General features: G+C 38.4%; 4 protein-coding genes across 4 annotated transcripts; all 4 read right to left on the bottom strand.

Moving 5' to 3' along the window:
• Window positions 1–2,074: 2,074 nt before the first annotated feature.
• lg16h1orf198 (linkage group 16 C1orf198 homolog) lies at window positions 2,075–9,246 on the bottom strand. Its single transcript, XM_044168911.1, has 6 exons — window positions 8,851–9,246; window positions 8,320–8,370; window positions 7,844–7,969; window positions 6,922–7,089; window positions 5,952–6,302; window positions 2,075–4,766 (listed from the first exon to the last, which is right to left on the bottom strand). The coding sequence occupies exons 1-6, from the start codon at window positions 9,154–9,156 to the stop codon at window positions 4,710–4,712; spliced, it is 1,059 nt and encodes a 352-aa protein (XP_044024846.1). The 5' UTR covers window positions 9,157–9,246; the 3' UTR covers window positions 2,075–4,709.
• A 1,318-nt stretch (window positions 9,247–10,564) lies between these two features.
• On the bottom strand, window positions 10,565–14,363 carry LOC122862978 (gap junction Cx32.2 protein-like). The gene is made up of 3 exons (XM_044168918.1): window positions 14,210–14,363; window positions 12,750–12,888; window positions 10,565–12,020 (listed from the first exon to the last, which is right to left on the bottom strand). The coding sequence occupies exons 2-3, from the start codon at window positions 12,876–12,878 to the stop codon at window positions 11,361–11,363; spliced, it is 789 nt and encodes a 262-aa protein (XP_044024853.1). The 5' UTR covers window positions 12,879–12,888; window positions 14,210–14,363; the 3' UTR covers window positions 10,565–11,360.
• Window positions 14,364–15,546: 1,183 nt separating this feature from the next.
• gja13.2 (gap junction protein alpha 13.2) lies at window positions 15,547–17,659 on the bottom strand. The gene is made up of 2 exons (XM_044168914.1): window positions 17,523–17,659; window positions 15,547–16,843 (listed from the first exon to the last, which is right to left on the bottom strand). The coding sequence occupies exon 2, from the start codon at window positions 16,819–16,821 to the stop codon at window positions 15,964–15,966; it is 858 nt and encodes a 285-aa protein (XP_044024849.1). The 5' UTR covers window positions 16,822–16,843; window positions 17,523–17,659; the 3' UTR covers window positions 15,547–15,963.
• A 966-nt stretch (window positions 17,660–18,625) lies between these two features.
• LOC122862974 (gap junction Cx32.7 protein) lies at window positions 18,626–23,865 on the bottom strand. Its single transcript, XM_044168912.1, has 4 exons — window positions 22,587–23,865; window positions 21,464–21,616; window positions 21,027–21,212; window positions 18,626–19,565 (listed from the first exon to the last, which is right to left on the bottom strand). The coding sequence occupies exons 2-4, from the start codon at window positions 21,590–21,592 to the stop codon at window positions 18,963–18,965; spliced, it is 918 nt and encodes a 305-aa protein (XP_044024847.1). The 5' UTR covers window positions 21,593–21,616; window positions 22,587–23,865; the 3' UTR covers window positions 18,626–18,962.
• Between the last annotated feature and the right edge of the window lie 94 nt (window positions 23,866–23,959).

A 23,959-nucleotide genomic window follows, 5' to 3' on the forward strand; every position in this document is an offset into this window, starting at 1 on the left:
GCTGGACTGGACAGAGGTGCCTCAGTTCAGCTAGGGATTATGAACACAAACATACAGTACTTTAAAAGAGAAACACAGATAGATGATATTTTTGATTTAATCTGTTTATGCCTATTTTGTTCTGATGCAAAATGTCTTCTCTGACCAGTTTAAAAAAACAGAATTAATCATATTTAGTGCTTCAGCTACACTGTAAAACATTGTAATCTAGTTCAACTTAAAGGGGATCTCCACTGCTTTATCACATCAGAGTATTTTTGTAGCTCCAGAGGGAGCTGCATGAAGTCTGATAAACTGCCTCAAGTGATGTCACTTGAGTCAGCACTGGTTGGGGCTAAAGACTACAAGTTTGAAGATGAAAAAAATCTGGGGGTGTGGAGTTAGAAAGAAGTGAGCTTACCGGACCTCTGTAGCCCGCTCCTCAGCCCTGCTTGAATCTAACAGCTGAAGGCTACATTAGCCACTGCTAGCATAACACAAGTGAATCTTGCATTGTGGGTAATGTAGGCACCAGGTTTTAACAAGGAAGAAGAACGTGTGGAATAAAAAAAATGTTATAGTAGTGCAATGCTAAATTGGTGGCGCTAGGTTCTCCTGCTGCCTTAAAAATGTGAGACTTGGGTAGTTAGTTCAAAGTCTTCCCATGACTTGTTGTGATATAAAACCAAATAAGTTTAAAGAATATACATAGTTCGACATTTTAGGTAATACGCCAATTCTTTCTTGTTAAGATGTCTACATGGTAAATATGTAGCTACCTTAGCTATCTTAACTTAGCATAAAAAGTGGAAACAGGGGTAAAAAAACTAGCCTGGCTCTGTCCAAAGCACCACCTACCTGCACCTCTACAGCTAACTAATTAACACATTTTATCTTACTTGTTTAATTCGTACAACACCTAAATGTAAAAACGTCAATTCTCTGTTTTTTTTGTGGGGGGGATGTTATCTGTTGGACTATCGGGTGATGATTTATCTTGATCAGGTGCAGTAACTTCCTGGAATCTCCACTGGTTGCCTAGCAACCTCACTGTGAAGTCAAGACCCCAGGGAGCTTTCGATGTGCTGGTTGGGTGAATTTTGTTACCTTTGGACAAAGCCAGGCTAGCCGTTCCCGTTTTCAGTCTTTATGCTAAGCTAGGCTAATGGGCCGCTGGCTCCTGCTATATATTTACTGTACGGATATATGAGTGGTATCGATCTTCTCATCTAACTCTCTGCAAGAAATCGAATAAGCATGTTTCTCAAAATGCTGAACAAATCCTTTAAAACCATTGAACTTGAAAAAACAAGTTAAAAAAACTTTAGATATTGAGTTCAATAAACAACTGTTAGTTACATTTTCTCCATTTGAAGAATCAGCATTTCATTTGATGATTAGTCGACAGTTGATTTCACAAAATTTCTGCATGTTTTACAGCGCAAAATTGATTTTGTTTTGGCATGGACAAGCATCTAAACTGGAAGTTAAGACAATCATGGGACATACAGTATGTATGAAACACAGTAATGCTCTTCCTTCCTTAAATACACACTGTGGATCGGCTGCTTTGCGCCCAAAGGAGACGGTGGAACAAGGTCTGGTGATTCTAAACTGGGCCAATGTGTTGTTTAAGTGAACAGCACAAAGTTTCCTCTGAGCACCGGACATCCTTCCCTCCTCCTTTCCTAAAAGGCATTTTGGATCTGGTAGAAATTACAGCTGGAAGAATTGATGTCATGGAGCTGAGAGGGAGGTCAACAAGAATGCAAACAAGCAGGAAAACAATATTGATGTTAAACATAAAAAAATCCTTGATTACTCTTCAGCAAAAACATTAACAGTACAAATTTTGACTTCAGTTTTTGTCAAAATGAAATCAAACCCATTATCGACTGATGTTGCATTTGTAACCGTAACAGACACTCCTGTCTCTTCTGTTTTAACGTGGTCTTTATTAAATTTGGAAAATTTAATTTGCGAGAACAAAAAAGCAAGGGAAAAAGCTGGACAACAGTACTCTGAGGTTTGGGAATTGGTTTGTGTCCAAAAACCTTTTTTGTTTTGCACAAAACAGAAAAAGACAAGAGACAGGTTTGACTTTTATGTATTTACTTCCTTCCAATCTGTCACTTAAAATGCATGAGTGCAATATACATGTATAGCATAAGATACAATCAGCAGATAAATATAAAATTCAGTAAAATAGTACTCTAGTCGTGTAAACTGGATTTTAGATCTATGACACAAGTGGTACAAATCCCTACATGCCTGCCTGTTTACCTCAAACACAACGTTTGAGTGCATCTTATTTTCATTATAAATGCACACTGGCTTTGCTCAGCACTAGTTTGAGGTCAAAGGTGACAGTTGGGAGGGGTGAGGTGGTGAGGAAATCCATACAGGACATCTGTCCTAAGTTTGAGCACTTCCATGGCTGTTCTTCCCTCCTTTAATTTTTGTTTTAAATGCCAGAGAGGACAACAGTCTGGTGCTGCTGTTGCTGAAAACCACTATCTAATTCAATGAATGTGTGAAAGTTGGAAAATACATTCTGCTACACTCCTGTAAAGTGATGCAATGGTAAATTCCATGATATTCCAGGAATTCCATAACCAGTAGGAACATTGTCTGTAGTAATCGCACTATGTGGGTCAGGACTGCAGTACTGAGCGCTACTTTAACTCTAAAACTCTCAAGATTGATAGGAATATATAGATACGTATAAATAAAAGCACATTGGAGAGCAAAATCTTCATAAGAAAAAATAAAACATAAAAACATGGACAAGTGTTTTGCACAGATGACAATTTGACATGCTTATGGCACAAAACAATTCCTTGTTTGCTAGATTAGTGTCTAAAAGTTAAATGTGATGGCAGCCAAGTCACACCATTACTGTGCATTCACATTACAATCAATGTGATCAACGGTTTACCAGAGTTACCAGGGATATTTGGCTAATTTGTAGAACAGTTAACAAACTTGTCATATGAGAAAATGCTTGCAGATTTCCACACTACTTTATCCCCCTGCCAGTTAGAATGTGTTTTCATTTACCATAGCTGTTAATAGCAAGTGTAAAATGGGTTAGCACATTGTAACAGGCATTTAAACTTTCCCACTTCTTTATAAACTTATCTGAAAGACTAAAGGGTAAAAAAAAAATAAAAAATTACATCTATCCTTGGGGAGCAGTTGCATCCATAGCTATAGCTGTTGGTAAAGCTCTTAAAGGTGGGGAATGCGATTCTAATCATATGCATGTGTTTTTGTCAAATTTAGCGAATATCTCCTCACGGTCCGCTAGCTGTCCTTTCTGTGTGCACAATGAAAAAAACCTCTGGTGTTTGTACTCAGGCCTGGCTCTGTAAATGCTAAACAAACAAAGTGGCTCAGACAGAGCCACATAACACTATTCCAGCCATGATTTATGTGTCAGGTAACATTAAATGACTTGCCCACGGACATTCAGCTTACTTTCTAGTTTGCTAGATAAGCTGCTGTTGTGATGTTAGCTATAGTAGCAGGAGAGTTGTCAGTATCGCTGTCTGGAGCTGGTTTACTGGCTGGGAAACTGTCTCGTCCTCTCTGGCTGTTTGCTTCGCAGCAGCAACTGTAGGGACAGTTTGCTAACCCTCATCCTAGCTAAGCTAACCCACAACCTAGCATTAGTTATATTACTTGCTGTGTTGTTGTTGACTCTATATCATGGTATATATCATGGAATTGGATTCCTCCAGAATCGCATACCCCACCTTTAAATCATTTTGTTTGGTGTTTCCTGCTTTTTTTCAGTTTTTTTATTGTGGCTAGCTAGCTAGCCATATTAACAAAACGTTGTACCATTATGAAAGGCAACACCAAAGCAGGGAAACTACATGATTTGCCAAAACAGGTCTAAAAAAGAAGACCGGCAACATATGACCCATTTACACCTGTCACGTCAACTGTCTCATATCTGGACAAAATCCAGATGTGATGTAATACACTTATTTATACTGGACACGTATATGTGTCTCGGTTAGCCACATCGCTAATCTGATTGCATCCGCCTTGGTTTTTCCAGACTACATGCCTATCAGTGTAAGTCCCACTCCAGCTCAGAAGTGTTAATGCAGCTGAAGCTGTTCATAAACTTCTGCACTTTAGCAGTTTAGTTATAACAATAACAGTTTAGCTAGCTAGCTAACAACTACTTAACATATAAATGGAATAATTTACACCTTTTTAACATTTGGCTATATGTATCTCAAACTGCAATTGCATTCCAATTTGATTTCAATCTGTCTCGAATATTTAATGGATACATTTAGCTTTTGTGATATTTGCTATCTATCTGTTACGCACACAGAGACTAAGTGTAATTGGGATCATTGATGCAGCCAGGATTGTGTAACCTTTCAACCTAGCTGATCGCAATGTGAATGCACAGTCTGTGAGGTTCAATCCCTGCTGGCAGGAGGTGTTTGGCAAGAAATCTAAGAGATTCAACCCTAGTCAGAGAATAGAGGGAGCTTTTCTAGAGGGGGAACACACCAGCACACAGGCAGTGAGATAATGTCTTAACAAGCCACAGAAGATAATTACAAGAACATAATGTGGTCATTTTAAAAGACTGGCGTTTGTTAAATCTAGATGTGGATGTCTGTAGTCATGGCAGTGTGGTCCTTCTTTAGAGTGATGATGAGAATGATTCATTCAGAGCAGTGACTAGTCTCTGCTGTGGTTTACCAGTTGTCCAAGAAGTCGAATCCAGTCTTCAGGATGTTGCTGCTTGTGTTGAACTGAGGGGTGGGAGCGAGGGGGCAGGAGGTTGGGAGAGACAGAGAGAATGTGTTAAGCACTGTCAAAGGCTGGAGAAACAGTTCAGTACATTACGACTGGCTATTAGAAACAACTAGTATTCATAGGTTTTTTTGATTATTGTACTCCATATAATATGAAGGATTGATAGTGGACTAATTCAATGACGACTTGTTTTTACTAATTTTATTGGATTTATCTTTTTCGGACCTCCTACAATGGATTTATTGTATCAGTATTGGCTGGATTTCTACTGTTTTGTTAAAATTTTATTCTCACTTCTGTATTTGCCTTCCTCCTACCTACGACCATTGAAAGTGATGAAATCTCTCTTTTAATTGCATTCCTTATCCCTCGTGAACGAAGGCTTTCTGTCAAGTTTTCACTTATCTTGTTAGGATGCTTTAACACCTAACTTGATTGGTTTGGCTTGTTTAGGCTGGTGTGAAAGCTGTGAATCAAACTCTGGTGCAGACTAAACAACCAGACAGATTCTGAGGGGGTTGGTTTGGTTTGGTTCCAGTTGGACTGTGGTGCGGTTAATTTGTGGTATAAAAGCGAAACAGACCAAACACAGGACTGTGTAAAAGTTGATATATGATTTTAGCAGGACTTCAAAAGCTAAACTACTATTAAATCCACCTTCTGATTGTGAAGAAATGTCAAATAATCTTTTTTTAGTGATTTATATCATTATGCAAGATCATTTGGTAACCATGGTATCATGTTTGGCTGAGTGCTGAGAGTGAAGAGGTGTCCTACTCCAAGTGTTTTTACAGTTACTCAATAACAATTGAGAGAAATATAGCAGCAACTAATATCCATCACTCTTAATATAACAGTACAAGATACAGTAAAGTGCTGCATGACTTGTTTTCTCTGAAGTTTGATTTAGCCACATGGGTCCATGTAGCACTGATGATAAAGGATCACCAAAACCCATTACATGTCAGTCCATATAACCTAATATTTACAGCTATTTGTATTCAGTCAGTGTGAACAAAATTTCAAATTTCACAGCAGGTATTTGCCTTTTATTTTCTCTGTAGACATAAGGAATGTGATTTTGTGGCTTTGAATCCATTACTGCTGCATTTCACAATATCCAAAGCAAACGTACTTAGAAACCGTGCTCGTGTCACTCTGAAATCTGTTTCAGAACTCACCTGGGCAAAGGTGGGGCTAGTGGGTGAACCTTCTTCCCCTTTCTCTCTCTCCACACTGGTGGGGTGGTTGGAGGGCTTGGACATGAGGCTGGAGGAAAACACTTCATTCAGGGTGTTGCTGACCGACGGCAGGGTGCTCTGAGATCGCTCCCAGCCTGCAACTGACGAGGACACGTTGACAGGTGGGGCTGGGTTTGGCGAAATGGAGATGGATGCTGGTGTTGCACTAACAGCGACGGCGACAGGGGGTTGTGGAGCAGGAGGTTTGGGTGCTCGCTGCTTGGTGGACTTTGTATGAGCTGGAGGGTGGACATCTGCTGCCTCAGGCTCCTTGGAGGTGACAGAGGTCTCCTGTAGAAAAATTAATTTACTGCTGGCACTTTCAGTATTACTGATACACTTAATATTAGATTTTAAAGGTTTTTTTTAACATTAAACACATGTTTAAGATAACTTAGTACAAAAAGAACAAATGTTGAGGTTTTGAAATTGTTAAGAAACTGAATGTCACAAAGAGGGGCTGCACATTTGTTGATATTTCCTTTAGGCTTCTTGTATGAGCATGGCGAGCTATGTAGATGGTTGATGAGGCTTGTACAATGCCCAATCACAGCAACAACAAATGTACAGGAAAGTAGAAAAGGAAGAACAGCAGAGTAGAAACCATCTGGGCATCATTGTTGCTTTTATTTTACTGCAAATTGGCTGCATTCACCATCTGCTTCTCTGATATGTGTGGTGGCTTCACAGATGCCAGTTATCTCAGCTTCAGGCTAGATTATATTTCAGGATACACAGCTTGATATGACAAGTGACAAGTGTTGGGGTGGGAACTTGCTTTCAAGCTGTTTGTTAGAAACTATACAGACCAGAAATGCAATGTGCGTGCCAAAATATATGAACAAAAATGTTTGGCAGCTGTTACTTGAATTGAAAATGCCACTAGATAGTGAGAAACTCTGGTGCTTACCTGTCGGAGGTAGGAGGGGAGGGATTTCTCTCCTTTCTCGAGGGATTTGATCTGGCTGGGGGTTAGGGACTGGAATTCAGCTTGCTCTCCTTCGAGTCTGGACCTCTCAGCGCTGATCTTCCAGAAAGACGACTCTTCCTCTTGCCTCCGTCCCTCGCTGACAGACACCTTCACAATCACACAATAACACATATGATTTAAACTTTCCTAAGATTAGGCACTGTATTCATTAAACATACAATTGCTGGTATCAATTTTATCTAATAATTTCTGCTTAAAATATGATTAAAGGTAAGGTAAAGCTTAACCAAAGATCAATTCCTACTGGAGATATGTACCATTCAAACAAGCCAACAATGCACTATTTATGGATCTAGCAGACTGTTGTTATGGGACAAACACTGTGCTAACCAAACATAAACCACATTTTTACGTTGTCAAACTGTTAGCCTCTTTAACATAGAATTGAGAAATAACATTACCACATCCCCACACATAAATGTGTCATGTTAGGTTTGGTTATTTAAAACATTCTCTCTAACCTGCCATGTTGCTCTAAATGTTTTTGTTATAAGTAAACCATTGATAACATCTTAAGAACTAAACTGGTATTATTAATCTTAGTGTGTGAAGAGGCATACTGAGATTTTCTTGATCACACACTAAGCAACCAGGTGAACCAAACGTCCTCACTGTCCATCCCAAAGGCTCAGAGATGCTTTGACAAATTGCCTATTTCAGTCCAAAGCTTGATTGATTAACTAGGCTTGATTACATTCTCCTCTCCTGTTATATATTGATTATACAAAACCAAGTCAAACATTAAACTATATCTCCAGTAACATATGATGAGTTAAGTGTTTATTTCCTTTCAAACCAAAATATAGAAATTAAAACAATCACAGCACACTCCTTATCATACCTTGGCTCCTGGTGTACTCTTGCCAAGCTGGCTGGAATGAGGAACCTTTACAGCCTTTGAGTCTGCCTGCAAGGCTGAGATCCCCTGGTCTGCAGAGCCTGATGTCAAGCTGAAATCCAACTGGCTCTGAAAGATGGGAGCAAAGTTTACAACAATATCTCACAACTCCTGCTTGTAATTAGCAAGCAAAAATATTAAATATTGTCTGGTTCTTAAATTGGGGGATTTGATCTTTGATTCTGTATTATTATATAATACAGAATATGAAAAATAAATTGTTGGTCAGATGAAACAAACAATTTTAAGATGCCACATTGGCATTTGTCACTTTTTGACATTTTATAGACTACATGATCAGTTATTGAAAAAGTAATAAACACATTAATCTATAATAACAATAGCAGCCATACAATAATGTGCCAAATTTCTTCCCAGAGTCACTTGTCGGACTTAAACTTAACCTGAATATTTTTTACCTTTGTTTCCCATGAGAAGGGGGCAGAATGCTCATCTTGCCAGGTAATATCCTTAACAGAAACACAGTGTGAAGTTACAATTTCTTCTTAAGGGCTTTCCTTAAATCATAAACCAATGTAGCTTATACAAAGTCAAATTGTTTAAATGTTTTGCCTTTTTGTAAAAAAAACAAAACAAAAAAAACATAAAAATAATGGCAACCATAACCAATATTTTCTGAGACAGCATGTATTCAACAAATCATTATGTTCTACAAATGGGAGCCTGTTGTAAGTCTATCTAACATAATGTAGTTTTGTTTCACTATTAGGCCTAATTTTTATCTATTTATCTAACGTTATAGGTTATCAATAATTTCTGGTTGTGACTAAAATTCACGTGTAGCTAGCTTACGTATCAGGCAGCCACTGTGACGTATACCAACATATTTCAACGGCTACGTGGCTAGTTAGCAACCATGACAACACAGGCTATTCCTCTAAAAATACTCACAAAGCAGTTTAATATAAATTCAAATGTGGTTTAAATACCTCTTCCCCGAAGTGAACTATCTTCTGACCCGCCTGAATGAGCAGTTTAGGGTAACAGACCACTTCTTCACGGTCAACTCTGTGCATAGCGTATCGGGCTCGGATATGGGGATCCATCATCCCGTTGTCGATGGCGCTGTCTTGCTCTTGCGGCGTCATTTTCTCCCAGGACGAGCCGTGCTTGGCTTTAATTTTCTCCCTCTCCTGCATTATTTTCTTCGCCATGGAGTTGATGGAGGAGAAGTATTCGAACTTCTTTTCCTCCATCCTGTGAGCGTCGAGCCCCGCCATTGTTGCGGCGGCCATCTTTAGCTGCTACCAGCTGTTGTTATTGTGAGGAAAAGCAAACTGGTGTTCATCGCAGTGTGGGCGATGGGCAGGACTCTGTCAAAACGATGTGGAAGCTATTCCGTTGTATGTGTGTGTGTTAATGGCGCCATCTTGTGGTCTTTACCAGGAGGGAAACGTGCAAGGGTTCAGATTGTGGCACCACAGGTAGGTGCTGATCAAAAACAGTTTTATATGTTTAATATAGCTGTTGCTTTGGGGTTAGACCCATAGACTGTATGGTTTGACCTACAGCACTCTGTCCGTGGTTTAATTAATCTCTGACATTTCAGGTGTCCTCTGCTTACTAAACCTGCAATATAACTGGTTTATTTTGGCACTGGGGAAACAAATCATCACCTTTTAAGTTTATATGGCGAACGTGTTGGCAAACAGTTTACATATCCAGCAGTTACAGTATGGAGCAACATCAGCTAGTCATTAACTGTCTGTCTGCTGCTTGGTGCTGAGCAGGTAGTGTACAATGTTTTTTGTAGAGGTTTTTAGCTGAAAATAGCTGCCTGCTGCAGCCGAAAACAACACTTTGAGAGCGGGGAGAGTCAACAAAAACAGCAAAGTTGCTGCCGGACAGATGAACAGTGAGTGAAACTGCACTCTCAGGTGATAGGCCCTAATTCTCTGTAGGTGCTTCACTACGAGCTACCCCTCTCCCATTGTCACGTCGTTTTCAAGTTTTTGTTTGATACATTGTTATAGTAAAAATATCGATTTCCTTTGGATGATGTTTGAAATGCAACCTCGACGGAGGAAAGGTGAACCTTTCTGAGGAAAAAGGTCGACGTCAGAACTCCTCAACAAGGTAACAGACACACTACCCTGACATATCTTTTTGTAAAGTAGCCTAATTCTGGCTAAGAAGGCTAACAAAGTTAGCAGACAGTTGCTTATCCAGCAGACATGTCGAAATCTAACATTCATTTGGAGGTGTTTCTCAGTGGTGGAATCTAACTACTGTAAGTGCTTTTACATAATGTAGGCCACTTAAGTACAAATTCAAGGTACTTATACTTTACTTGAGTATTTACATTGTACATACATCTCAGATGCAAATATTGTACTTTTTACTCCACTACATTTTTCTGACAGCTTTACTTTTCAGGTTACACTTTTTCATACCCTTCCTATCCAACGAAAACCATGTATCTCAAAATGTGGTGATTTTTTTTAACTAGAATTTTTCTGATAAACTGAAGGATGAAGTTCCTTTATGGGTTGAGAAGTTGCTCCTACTTCTTAAGCTAAATAAACTATTTAAAACCCCCTTTGGAGCAGCTTATAGTAGGTTAAATGCAATTTTGGAAACAGAAATCATGAATGAGTATAACGACAGAGATAATGAAACAAAAACTGAGCTGCAGTTTGAAAATGATTTGGACTAAACTTCAAACATGTTTAATAAACATACTGTAGGCCGATGCGTACCCTTTCCCCAATACATTTTTCATTACAATCAATTACAAACACAAGGCACATACAGTCAAATTAAAATACAAAACATGAAAAAACAAATTATTTGTAATTCAAATATTTACAGTTTTAAAAGTCATGTCGGCAAATTTAACATTATAAGAGAAAAAATTCAATTTGAAAAGTGAAGTGGCACTAACAGCCCTTACACACTGCTTTAGAACAAAAAAGCTTGTAGCACCACAAAATGGCTTTTAGCCAATGCAAATTGGAACAGAGATGCAGAGGTATCTGCATTCAAGTCAAGTTATAGGGTCAGGTCCCTCTGACATTCAGGCCATGTAGTCACAGACCACAGCAGAATGACTACTGTCACAATTACCAATGTGCCACTTGAGGGTGCCAATATTTAACAGTGGCTCATGTCATAAGACAAAACACAAAGCAAGAAATAAACCCCAAAAACTCAGTTTTGTCCATAATACATTTTAAAAGTTTGCTTCAATGACACTGTACCATATATTTAATTATTCTTGTGCATTTTTAAACATTTTAATGTTTGTGACTATTCATAAATAGTCTACATATACGTACAGGACTTTTTAATCACATAAATAAATAACTCGTAAAAGCGTAATTTACACACGTGGGCCATGGTCTCTTGTGGATTTAGCCCCCACATTTTTATGTGCTCTCCTGTTTTCTCAGGAACTATACGACTGTTTAACTTTTGCACATTATCTAAATGGCATTCTTTAGGCTGTGCTGTGACTGGCATCATGGAGGCTAAGCTTCTGATTTTTCATCAGACTGTCACTGTTAAAACGTGGGTGAAGGGCAATAGCAGCAGACGGCACTGTTTTGGACTTTCGTCTGGATGAGCGAGAACACGCCAGGTAGAAGAGCTCTGCTACGTTGAGTAGAAGAGAGATGCAGGAGACTACAAGCATGAAGAGGATGAAGATGGTCTTCTCTGTGGGTCGAGACATGTAGCACTCTACAGTGAAGGGACAGGGGGCTCGGGAGCAGACGACTCTTGGGTCCATGATGAACCCATACAGATAATACTGGCCCACAATGAACGCTACCTCCAGGATGATTCTGAAAAATATAGTGGTTATGTAGTTACCGAGCAGGTTGCCTTTAATCTGGACGTGGCCTTTTGCATCAGAGTACTTGGGAACTTTGACGATTTCACTCCTAGAGTGGGTCTGCAAATATGCTCTCAGCTTATTTTCTTTGTGGATAATGTGGACGACGTGACCAAGGTAGATCAGCGTTGGTGTTGAGACGAAGATAATCTGGAGGACCCAAAATCGAATGTGTGAGATTGGGAAGGCGTGGTCATAGCAGACGTTCTTGCAACCAGGCTGTTTGGTGTTACAAATCATATTCGACTGTTCATCACCCCACACCTGTAATGTTCAGATGAGAAATTAATATCATTATATGTATGTACAGCAAATGGAGTGCTGAGTTACTTTTATGAACATAGAGGCATTTTATTTAGCTTATAGCACAAATCTTCCAACATCCACTACTGGTGTCATTATGAAGGTCCATTGGAGAATTGTGCTAATAATGGCTAAATAATAAACAAGCAGGCTACAAAATGGGATTCTGAAGATACATTGTTGGTGGTTGTTGGTGTGGCTGTACAAACAATCAGTAGCATTTCAAGTTTAATACGTAAAAAGCAAACTTAAACAAAGAAAAATATGTTTTTTGTTTCCAACAAGCAAGCAGGATAATTTAGCAAAGACAAGATTATTCTCTTTCCCAATAAATGCTGGAAAAGCCTCCAGCCCCTGTGGCTCTTCAAAGGATAACCAGTACAGAAAATGGATGGACGGACTGATGGATGAACAACTCTTATCAAAAGATAAAGAAGACAAAGATATTTAATAATTTAAAAATGTTTCAATATAACAAATAAGTCTTATAAATATAAAACCTGAAAATGTGTTATCAAGCTGAATCCGGTTTTCACAGCTACTGTTGCCCTGGAGCTGAGGACCTCCATTAAGGCCACCAGAGGGTATTATTCACCTGAAAGCTTTTAACGCCTCAGAAAAGTAATTCAGAGATTCATGCCGTTAGGTACAATGCTACAAAAAATAAAGTTTGAAGAAACAGAAGGAGACCTTCTCTGCTCCAGCTCCAAGGATCATGATCCTGAAGATAAAAAGCACACTGAGCCAGACTTTCCCGATGACGGTGGAGTGGGACTGGACCTTGTCCAGTAGAGAGGACAGAAAACTCCACTCTCCCATGGTCTCTGATCTGATGAGGAAAAGCCAATAAAAATGATAATTTAGACAAGACAAATGGCATTTTCTTAAACCTCCCATTTATCATAACCCAAGTGAGTTATGATATTCCAAGCATCTACAAACTGAAGACTTCAGTCAGATGGAGCCAGAGGAGAAAAGTTTCATTAAGAAACCTGAAACTTCTTGTTTCTCATTTAGCTGTTTATATATATATATATATATATATATATATATATATATATATATATGAAGACCACACAAGTTTAAACAGTCTTACATAGCAACTAACTGTTAGCCACTATTAATGGCAGAATAGTTTCCAAATTTATTGGCAGACCATTGTTAAGTTGTAGTGACCTAAATTATATTAAATTGGTATAAATTTTTTGAGAACGGAAGCACAATTTCTGAAAATGTAATTAAGTTTTAATCTTATCGTTATTTATTTAAGTCATGACTGGTGTCTAATTAACCAGTAATATTTTATTCTCCATATTACATACAGCACAAAAGTATAGATTAAAGCATTCTGCGTGTTATTTTTTTTAAAAACAGTACTAGGTGCTGTGGTTTATGATTATTGATTAACAAGAATGGTAAAACATCATCAACAACAGCAGAAAGTCTATTTTGCTTTGGAGACAATTACATGTTGTAAAAACCCTAATCTACAGTATAGAGTGTCCAGAACGTAAAGAGTGACCTTATCTCAAGTTATCTTACAGGTGATTGGATGTAATGATAGGAGAGGAATTTGTATACCACAGATATTTCTATGCTTCTGTTCTGCTGCATCTACAAATATATTTTTTTGTCATCAGAAGAAAAGCACTAAAGTGTGTTTACAGTCAATTCTAACTACACATCATGACTTTATCAAGTCAAAGTTGAAATAAAATTTGGTGTATGTAAGCACTACCAAGAGTTCGGAACTCCAAGAAAATGTAGAAATTTGTAGATAACACAGATTTCTATCCCCATGGATTATGGACAATGCATAAGTCTGAATGGTCAGGTGGTCTATAGAGTTTCTCTGCACTCTGGCTTTGCTTACACACACTTATACTAACATGCTTACAGCAATCTGCCAAGGTAAGAATATACTCATAATAATAAATGCCTATGTCCATCTTTATATACCTTTGTGGTTGAGATTGTGTGTATCTTATTCTAAAATGAATAACGTGAAATTTAAGTTTGAATTAATTACATTTTGCATATTGTGCAGCAAAAATATTACAATTAAAATACAAATATTATTATATATATATATATAAATATATATGTGTTACAATTATAATACAAATATAAAAAAAAAGTGTACACCTTACCTTGGAATTTAAAAGGCCTCTGTACAGACAAACAGACCAGTCTCCAGCTGTGGAGCTGAATGATTGAGAGCCCAGTGCACTGAATCAAACCTGTCTGCAGTACCTTGAACTTTAGATCAGATCAAATTGCGTAACAGTGTTAGCTGTCACGTTGTCATGACATCTGGAAATGATAAATCTCAAGTGGACAATTTTGGGCTGAGCACTGACAAGATTGTATTGTTAATGATTAGCAGTGCTATGAACCAAATTCTTGTGCTAATGATTTTTCTACAGCTTTTTTATGTCATTGGTCATTATCATCACTGTGTGACTTTTGTATTGATGTTATTTCATAGTTAAATCACATACACCAACACAATATATGTAAAAAATCCCTCAAACTTATCCCCTTTTGGCATTTTGTATTTGATGAGATTTGTCAGTTATGTATTAACAAGGCAAGTATTTGAGAGTCAGGGACTAAAGGGCACGTGCACAACAACATGAACACCTGTACAGACTAATGCAATCCAGTGCAAGTGCCCTGCAATGAATACTACGTGAGGCTAGAACAGTCACGTTTATTTTTTGTTGAGACTGTGTCAACAGAAAGTTTCTTTTTGTTCAGGCTGTGTGATTTACACAAAGTCTGAACAAACTGAGCAAATCTAAGATTATGAGCTTCACAAAGATGCTTTTGTTGTAGGGAATTTGTATTGAAATGAAATAAGTTGAGCAGGTCCTCTGGACTTTTAGTGGATGTATTTGATCCTCTTAATATGTCACACCTTGTTTGAGTTCTGTCTTTATATTGTCCATCTGATGTATATGTCCTTAGCCTTATATAAACTTATTCAAATTATTCTTGAATCGGTGGTGGTTAATATCTGTCAATCTATCAACAACTCCCCATTCTGAAGTTATAGCAAGCACACACGATTATCGAGTTGATTAATCGATTAGTCACCAGACATTTAATTGGCAACAATTTTGATAATGTATTAATTGTTAAAGTAATTTTTAAGAAAAAATAGCAAACAAATCCCTGGTGTCGGCTTCTCAAATTTGAATATTTTCTGGTTTTCTAACTCTTCTGTGATATTAAACTGAATATGTTTGGGGTTTGGACAGATGTGAAAATGTCACTATGGGCTCTGGGAAGCTGTCATGGACATTTTACACAAATTTCTGACATTTTATAATCGGCAGAGTAATCAGTAATGAAAATAATCATTAGTTGCAGCCCTACAGTGTTACCAAATAAGTATAAAACATGCTCTTTTAAAGTAAGGTGTTTTACTTTGAAGTGTAAAGTGTAAACCTGCCATCTGTAAATAATTAATGTAGTCATGAAACAGTTTTTATCCAACTTTAATCATTTATTAAAAGCATACAAAAATGGGGGAAAAAGACACATTCAATAACTGGGCATAGACAAAATTCTGCTCACTCATAGATTAAGTGAGTATCGAAGAACATAAATACATTATGAACATTGCACGCTATCCATTAATGGATTTCTAGTTTAAGAATGCAAAATAATTGCAAAATTCCAACAACATGACCCTAAACTAATTTATGCAGACTTTTCTCAACATGAATATCACTTTACTACACAATGATAACACTTTTCCTTGATGTTCTGTCATGATTTGTACACCACATTGTAAGAACTCTTCACTTCAGTCTCTTAGATGTATCTGAACAAGGAACCGTGGGGCAGAAATCTGAAACAAGCATTTAATACATTAAAATGGTCAGGTCAGTGGTTTTTAATGACTGTTCAGTAGTCGTTTCTCCTCTTTGGCCCCATCCAGGCTTCCACCAATACTCTCTTGCTCCATGTTCATTTTGTTCTGCTTGAGTGCTTCCTCTTCAGTCGTAGTCATCTGCCTGGGAGCTGACAGGCTGGCAGGGTATTCCGCTGAAGTGATCTTGTGAGTGCGAGCCCTGGACCCACATCTAACCCTGGTACAAATCAGGTAGAACACCTCAATGACGTTGAGAAGCAGAGAGACGCAGGCCACTACCAGCATAAAAATGATAAAGATGGTCTTCTCCGTGGGTCGGGACATGTAGCACTCCACAGTGAAGGGACAGGGCTTCTTAGAGCAGGGGAACATGGGGACCATGACAAAGCCGTACAAGTAGTACTGGCCTACTATGAAGGCAGACTCAATGACGATTTTGACCACGAGCTGGGTCAGGTAGCTCCCGAGCAGGTTCCCCTTGATCTTCACCTTTCCTTTTTCATCTGTGTATTTGCACCTTTTGAGCAGCAGGGTCCCACCGGGGCCCAACAGCCTCTCCCTCAGCTTTTTCTCCGTGTGGATGATGTGCATAGCGTGGCCCAGGTAGATCAGCGTTGGCGTGGAGACAAAGATGATCTGGAGGACCCAGAAGCGAATGTGCGAGATGGGGAAGGTCCAGTCGTAGCAGACGTTCTCACAACCAGGTTGCTGAGTGTTACAGGTGAAACCCGACTGCTCGTCTCCCCAGACGCTCTCAGCACCCGCACCCAAAACCATGATCCTGAACAGGAAGAGGACGCTCATCCAGATCTTCCCAATGACTGTGGAGTGGGACTGGACCTTGTCCAGCAAGGATGACAGGAATCCCCAGTCTCCCATCTTTATTGGTGATGTTCAGTTACTGTTGTGATAAAAAGATAAAAGGAAATACGTGAAATACTCATGAGCTAATAAGACAAGCCTACAATTTTGTTTGCAATGATCGTTCACCACACCTTATTAAATGAAACATTAACCACAACTTAGTATTCAATCAATATGCTGCTGTATGAAGAAAGGCGCTCATTGTTCTCTTTTTTTATGTTCTCGAACCTGGCTACTTGAGAAGTAAGAGGATCTCAGCGCCCCAGGACCCTTGAGCTAGTTGGTCAATATTTTCCTAAAATAATCATTAATCAGAATTTTGAATGGTATAGTGGATGCAATTATGAAAGAAAAGAAAACCGGGGAAAAAAGTACTTTCCCTGGGTAAACGTAACTTTAAAAAGCTTACATCAATATTCTGCATAACACGATGATATTTATGCAATAAACACATTGTTATATATCCATTCTGCTAGAGAGAAAGCAATGTCATTAACATTCAAAAGTAAAATAAAAATCCATCACAAATTTTTTACAAAGTATATATAAAAAGAAAAAAATTACTCATTTCCATTCTATAGTGTTCCTTACAAATATTCACGGTAACTTACAAAATATGTTATTAAATATATATATATATATATATATATATATATATATATATTCATCAAATGATCAGCTATCCGTAGGAGAGAACAATACTCGTTGCATCTTACCTGCTGACCTGGTCAGAAAGGACTGTCTCTGGCTGGAACAGATCGTTAACTTTAAAGTTGGACCTTGGAGTTTTGTGCTGGGTAAGGAGAGCACGGATCACATTATGCAACACACATCTGGCTGTAATGTCACGTTGTACCCGTCAGCAAACCAAAGGGAAAAAAAGTTGAAGAAAGACAAGTTGTAGTAAGAGTGTAATAATTGACAGGTGTTCAGTATCACAGTCTTTGTCTGTTAAATGGCCTTGAATGTTTGAAAATAAATAGATGAATAATAATAAAAGTGTGTAATCATGTAAACAAGGATGACTAAAACTATTGCTCATATTTAAATAGTCTGCATGTATTTGACTGGGGGTTATGAATGATAAGTAGTTGAATAATTGGAAATAGTTAAGTTCTGCCATCTGGGGACGGTTAGAGACAGGCTAGCCATTTCTTCTTCTTTCCAGTCTTCGTGCTAAGCCAAGCTAACTGTCTCCTGGTGGTAGCTTTACATTTAATGTCTATTTAACATCTAACTCTCTGCAAGAGAGCAAATAAGTGTATTTCCCAAAACGGCTATATAAAAAAACATTTTCTTTAAAAGCCCTTAAAATAATAGCAATACCAGACATGTCTATTTGCTGTACTTGTTAATTATTACTTTTTCTGATACTATGATGAACAAATGCTGAGAGGAATAAAATGTTTGCTGATGGCAGCATGTTTAAAAGGAACACAATGTTTAGAAATACAAGCTCTGCTGGTTCATATATTCTTAGTGGCCTATAAATGATTTCAAAGTTTAAAACTGCATTAAAAGCATTCTTTCAGCACACAATTAACTAAATGCTTTGTATGCATTATAGCAATTGTAGCTCTTTATATACAGTATGATAGATTAATAAAAAGCTGCAGTGGTTCGGATGGATGAGGCTGTTCTCAACATGAAAACCCTTGGTAAATTTCAGAGACAGATTAGGGTGGGAAAATGAGTGCATGGTAATTTAATGAAACAACAGTGTGACTGAGTATTGACCATGTTTATCATACACAACCAATGGAACTGCAGGGAAACATTGCTTCTTACTGTGCAAACATAACAACACGATAAGAAAAGGTAAAGATCCAGTCTGAATCTGAATATGAGAAGTTTATTGAATCAAAATTGTAACAACATTGTCTAAAATCATTCCAAGAAAGTACCCTTTGCAAAATCTTTCAAAAAATAATCTACAGTGTTTTAAAATGATGGGAAAACATGGTTTGTTATTTTTGTATTGTGCCACTTGAAGTCATTTTAAGTAACATTTGGAGTCCTGTTTACAGAATCTGGCTACTCCCCTCCCTCCATCTTTATTTAGTGCACACACACACCCCTTTCCTCCCCAAAGCCAACACACAAATACTGGAACTCAGGAGAATTGGACACGTACAACCTATCACAGCCTCTATGCTTCAGATGTGGACCTCCCCCATGTTGTTCTCAAACGGTACATTCTTAGCAGCCTCGATGACCCCGCCTGTTACTCCGTTTCCCCCAAACTTTCGTCCTTGGAGTTCCAGCTCCAGGTTGACACAATTTTGAATCATCTGGTCGCGGCTTTTAAAAGCTTTCCTTTCCGAAAGTGGAGGCGTCACTGGCGTCACGGTGTAGTCCTGCCTCCTCGCCATGCACTCCTTCACAGCTTTCACACACAGATAGAACATCTCAACCAGGCAGAGGACGAGGGAGACAAATGCTGCCACCAGCATGAACCAAATGATGACCGACTTCTCTGTAGGCCTGGACAGGAAGCAGTCCACCTTGTGAGGGCAAGGGAAGCTGGTGCAGACATAGCGAGTCTGGAGGGTGAAACCGTAAAGGAAGTACTGACCCACGATAAACAAAACTTCCAGGACAATCTTGGCCACAAGATGGAGGACATAACTGCGAAGGAGACGGCCACGGATGCTGATCTTGCCAGTGCTCTTGGTGTACTTGGGAACTTTGTAGGCTCTCCTGAGGAACAGACTGGCCTGGTCATCCAACTCGGCCTGCTTCTTCATCCTCTCCTTCATCTTATATTGGAAGAACAAGAAATCAGAGTTAGACATTTTCCAGTAATCTGAAAATGACTTTAGAGGCAGTTCAGATGTCTTGAAAGTAATTAGGTGAAAGAGGCAAGATGGACACAACCTTACTTTTGGCAGTGTCAAGTTCAGTAATTTATGAGATATAGACTCACTTAGTTCCAAACCGTTTTGCCAAAATATGGCTAAACACTTATTGCGTGTAGTGCTATCTCCCTCCTTGAAACTTCAAAGTGCTGGAAGGGCAACATGAGCATATGGATGATCAGCTGAGTTTTTATGGAAGTGTTGATACTTTTTTCTGCCATGAAAACTTCTGATCATTGAGATTCTTTGCATGAAACTGACTTCAGGCTAGCCACATCCACTGTTCTGGATAATGAAACTACCTTTTAATCATACAAAAATTGAGTTTTGGCTACTGAAAAGATAGATTTGGGATAAGTATTGCTTTAAAGCTGCTTTGGCCACTAGGAGGCAAATTGACAGATACACAGCCACCACATCTCACCAGCTAACAATGTGCTTATAGTTAACGTAGTAGCAAACTATTGCGCACTTTTAAATACAACGGACAAAAAAAAAACCCCATCAGTATTCATTTAGCGTACTGTTTCTGGCCACATAAAGAATGTAAGTCTAATATTCACTATTCAAGCTTTGGCATGGTCTCCATCAATCCTGTGAAAAATATCTGTCTTTAGCAGCTAGGTGCTCCACATTCTTCACCAGCAAGCAAGTGAACTTTTGTGCAGATAGGTTGTGGATAATGGGTTTATTAGCACTTCTTTGCTGGAAACCGCTGCCTAAGGGAATTGATGAGAGTGGCTCACAACCACACAGTAAAAATGTGAGCTAAAATAAGCTAAAAAACTAATTTGAGTAACAGGGATGGTGATAATTCTCTGTTGGTTTGGCACTACGAGTCGTACTACACTTTTTAGATAAGATAAGCCTTTACTGATCCCCAGATGGGACAGAAATACGTACAGCTGAATAGAGAAAGGACAAATAATAATTAGTTAATAATTATAAGTACACGAAATAATGATAAGAATAGATATAAAAATAGAAACTATACAAGAGCAATCAAACTCAAAATTACAAGGCAAGCAGTATACAGACAGGACCCAACGACCAGTGTTGTACTTAAACGAATAGTGAAGTCCTGTCATGTGAAGTGACATAGTGATGTGATTAGTCATTTCATTCAGTGTTAATAACATAAATATTGATTCATGCAGTCTTAAGTTTCTGCAGAACATTATTTATTTGTAGCATCAGTCCAAAGCCAAATTTTGCATATTGTTTAAAGATCGCAAAAAAAGGTTCTAATAGGACTCCTGGAAATTACCTGGCCCATGCTTCTGCCATTACAGGTGTGGCATGCCTGAGAAATCAAGCATTTACTAGTCACGCTATCATACTACACCCACTACAGTGACACACCTTCTTCTCAATGTGGATCACATGAAGGACGTGACCGAGGTAAAGCAGCTTCGGAGTCGCTACAGCAATAATCTGAAGGACCCAAAAGCGAACATGAGAGATGGGGAAGGCAAGGTCGTAGCAGACGTTCTCACAGCCGGGCTGCTGAGTGTTGCAGACAAAGTCAGATTGCTCATCACCCCACACCTTGACAAGATTAGAGGAAAGAGATGATAGAAGAGATGACAATACACACTTCAGAGAGTTTAAAGTGAAGTAAGGACAATGTTTCTTTCTCAACATTCATTGGAGTTTTGAGACATTCCCAATCCAGAGACCTGTTGATATTGTTCCAGCTATTATACCCCTTTAATACTAGCACAATTTCCCCCCCTTCACTGTGGCCACTCCTGGGCTCCCTGTGAAGTGTGTTTGAAATGGTGAATATATGACCAGACCTTCTCAGCGCCGGTGCGCAGGACCAGGATGCGGAAGACAAACAGCACGGTGAGCCAGATCTTGCCGATCACTGTGGAGTGGCTCTGCACTTTATCCAGCAGGCGGCCCAGCAGATCCCATTCGCCCATTTCAGCCGCCAGTTGTCCTGCTTTCTGTGTGAGGAGATGAAAACAAAATAATCCATTAAGACTCGCAGATAGACAGTCTAATACAATAACCTCTGAAGGTATATTTGCATTATTTGAGTATAAACACTATTATTGGTTGACCAATAATAAATAGAATTATAGTCTGATCCCTTGATTGGACCTGGTATTTTTCATTTGGCAGTTACACAAAGGTGATATAGAAATCATCATCACACAGACTCTCTCACAAGGCCAAACTTTATCATTTGTGAGTTTGCTGATAGAAGCCACAGCTGCTGATTCCAAGTCTCCAAAACATACCTATCTGCTGGAAACCAAGACCTTAACCTTGGTGAATACCAACCCTTGCAAATCTTAATTCAAAGAATGTGAAACAGTGTGCTCAACCACTGATGTACAAATACAGATTGACCTGCCTGAGTAGTTAAGGCTGCTAATGGTGTAAGCATTCAAAAATGTTTATAATTATACATTGATAGGGTTTCTTTTACATAGTGAAACATTTATTCAGAATATTTATTCAGAATTTATTTATCTTTTATGGTTCTGTCATAGGGCTTTTTTCCCTTATGTTTTATTGATTTTTCTGTTGATTTCTGTTAATTTAATCAGAATATTTTGTAAAGCATTCCCATAGAACTCAGATTTTTACACAATCAAATGTTTGACTGATTGGTAGCTGTTAGAAACTTTTATTTTATAGATATCATATGGATACAATCACATTTGTTATTTCTTATTTTTGTTTGAGAATGTAAATTCTTGCTACGTTAAAATTACTGTCATATACACGACATAGTTCCACTTTTTGAGCTCTCGTTATGCTCTCGTAAGAACAATTGGCATGCATATTCATGTTTTTTTCAAATTGTGCATGGAACAAATATTGCATGGTAGATTATTGTATAACATCAACATATTCCAAAAATAAATCTATTAATCTACAATTTTGATTTTTTAAAAATCAACTTACCAGTTGAACAAACCCACTGAGAAAAAATGTGGATGAAGAGAGCGAAGTCTCAGGAGGAAGACGAAGAGAGAAAGTGAAGAAGAAGCTGTCCTTTTGTTGTTCCTTTGGCGTTTTATCTGGAAGGACACCATCCTAACCACAACAACAAACCTCCAGTCCCAACACTGAATGTGACTGGCTGGCAAAGCAAAACTATCTATAAAAACTTTACCTATGAAGTTGGCGTGTAACTAACCACCTTGTTTTGTCCTGTTACTTGTATTTTATTTATGTGGCAATTCTGCTTCACTGAACAGTGGAGGGGAAGATAGAAGGGGGTGACAGGCCAGATTCAAACCCATGACTCAACTAAATCATCTACATTTCATATTTTATATCCAGATGGTCGACAAATTAAAGGGAAAACTTGAATAAATGATTTGGTAAACAAACGCAGATGCTTCCATAAGGGCATGGGGGCTCACTGAAAGGTTTGAGGAGTATGAAAATGATGTGAATCAATTGCTGTGGCCTTCACAGTCACCAGAACTCAACCCAACTGAACACCTATTTTGGACCAATGTATTAGGCAGTGCGCTTCACCACTATCAAAACACCAAATGAGGGAATATTATTTGGAAGAATAGTGTTTCATCCCCCGACCATGGACTGCAGTGTCCCCGTTTTAAATCCAGCCGGGGACCGACCATCTCTCGCCACAAGGTCCTTTTAGTAGCTGTTCTGGAGCTTTCTATTGTATGACATGAACTACCTACTGAAGATGGAGTTTGCCCTGTTGTCATGGAATTGTAGTTGTCTTTTTTCCCCCTCTGAGTTCTCATCCATGATGGCTTAAAAATTTACCTTGACCCTTGAAACCTTTGGGATGCCAATGTCTGTTTACTAGCGGTTCTGGAGCTTTCGACATTTTTTTCTACATCATGCTGTTTATTTAAACATTTTCTGCAAGTGGACAAGCAAGCGGTGTGTTCTGTGTATGCTCCATCAGGATCACTTGTATTTTTCTACCATGCTTCAAAATTGTGGAATATCATTCCCAAAAACATTCAAAAGGCATCCAATATGAGTGTTTTCAACATGTTTAAAACATGCTGTTTGTACTAAGCTTAGCTTTTAGTCTTGTCTTTTAATTTCAAGTGTTTTCTGTATCTCTACCACTATTAAGAATATAATTTTATTTCCAATACTGATGGTATGCTGTATTTATTTTAGTACTGGTATTACTTTGTTCTTGTTTTTCTTGATTATCCTTATTTTATAGCACTTAAGGCTACATTATTTGTATGAAAAGGAGCTAAATAAATGTTTAGTACCATATTTCCTTAATTTCTTATGAATTTCAGCATTTTCTAATAAAAAAATGGAAACAAAAT

This window comes from Siniperca chuatsi, linkage group LG16, assembly GCF_020085105.1.
Source record: "Siniperca chuatsi isolate FFG_IHB_CAS linkage group LG16, ASM2008510v1, whole genome shotgun sequence".
Classification (NCBI taxonomy): Eukaryota; Metazoa; Chordata; class Actinopteri; order Centrarchiformes; family Sinipercidae; genus Siniperca; species Siniperca chuatsi.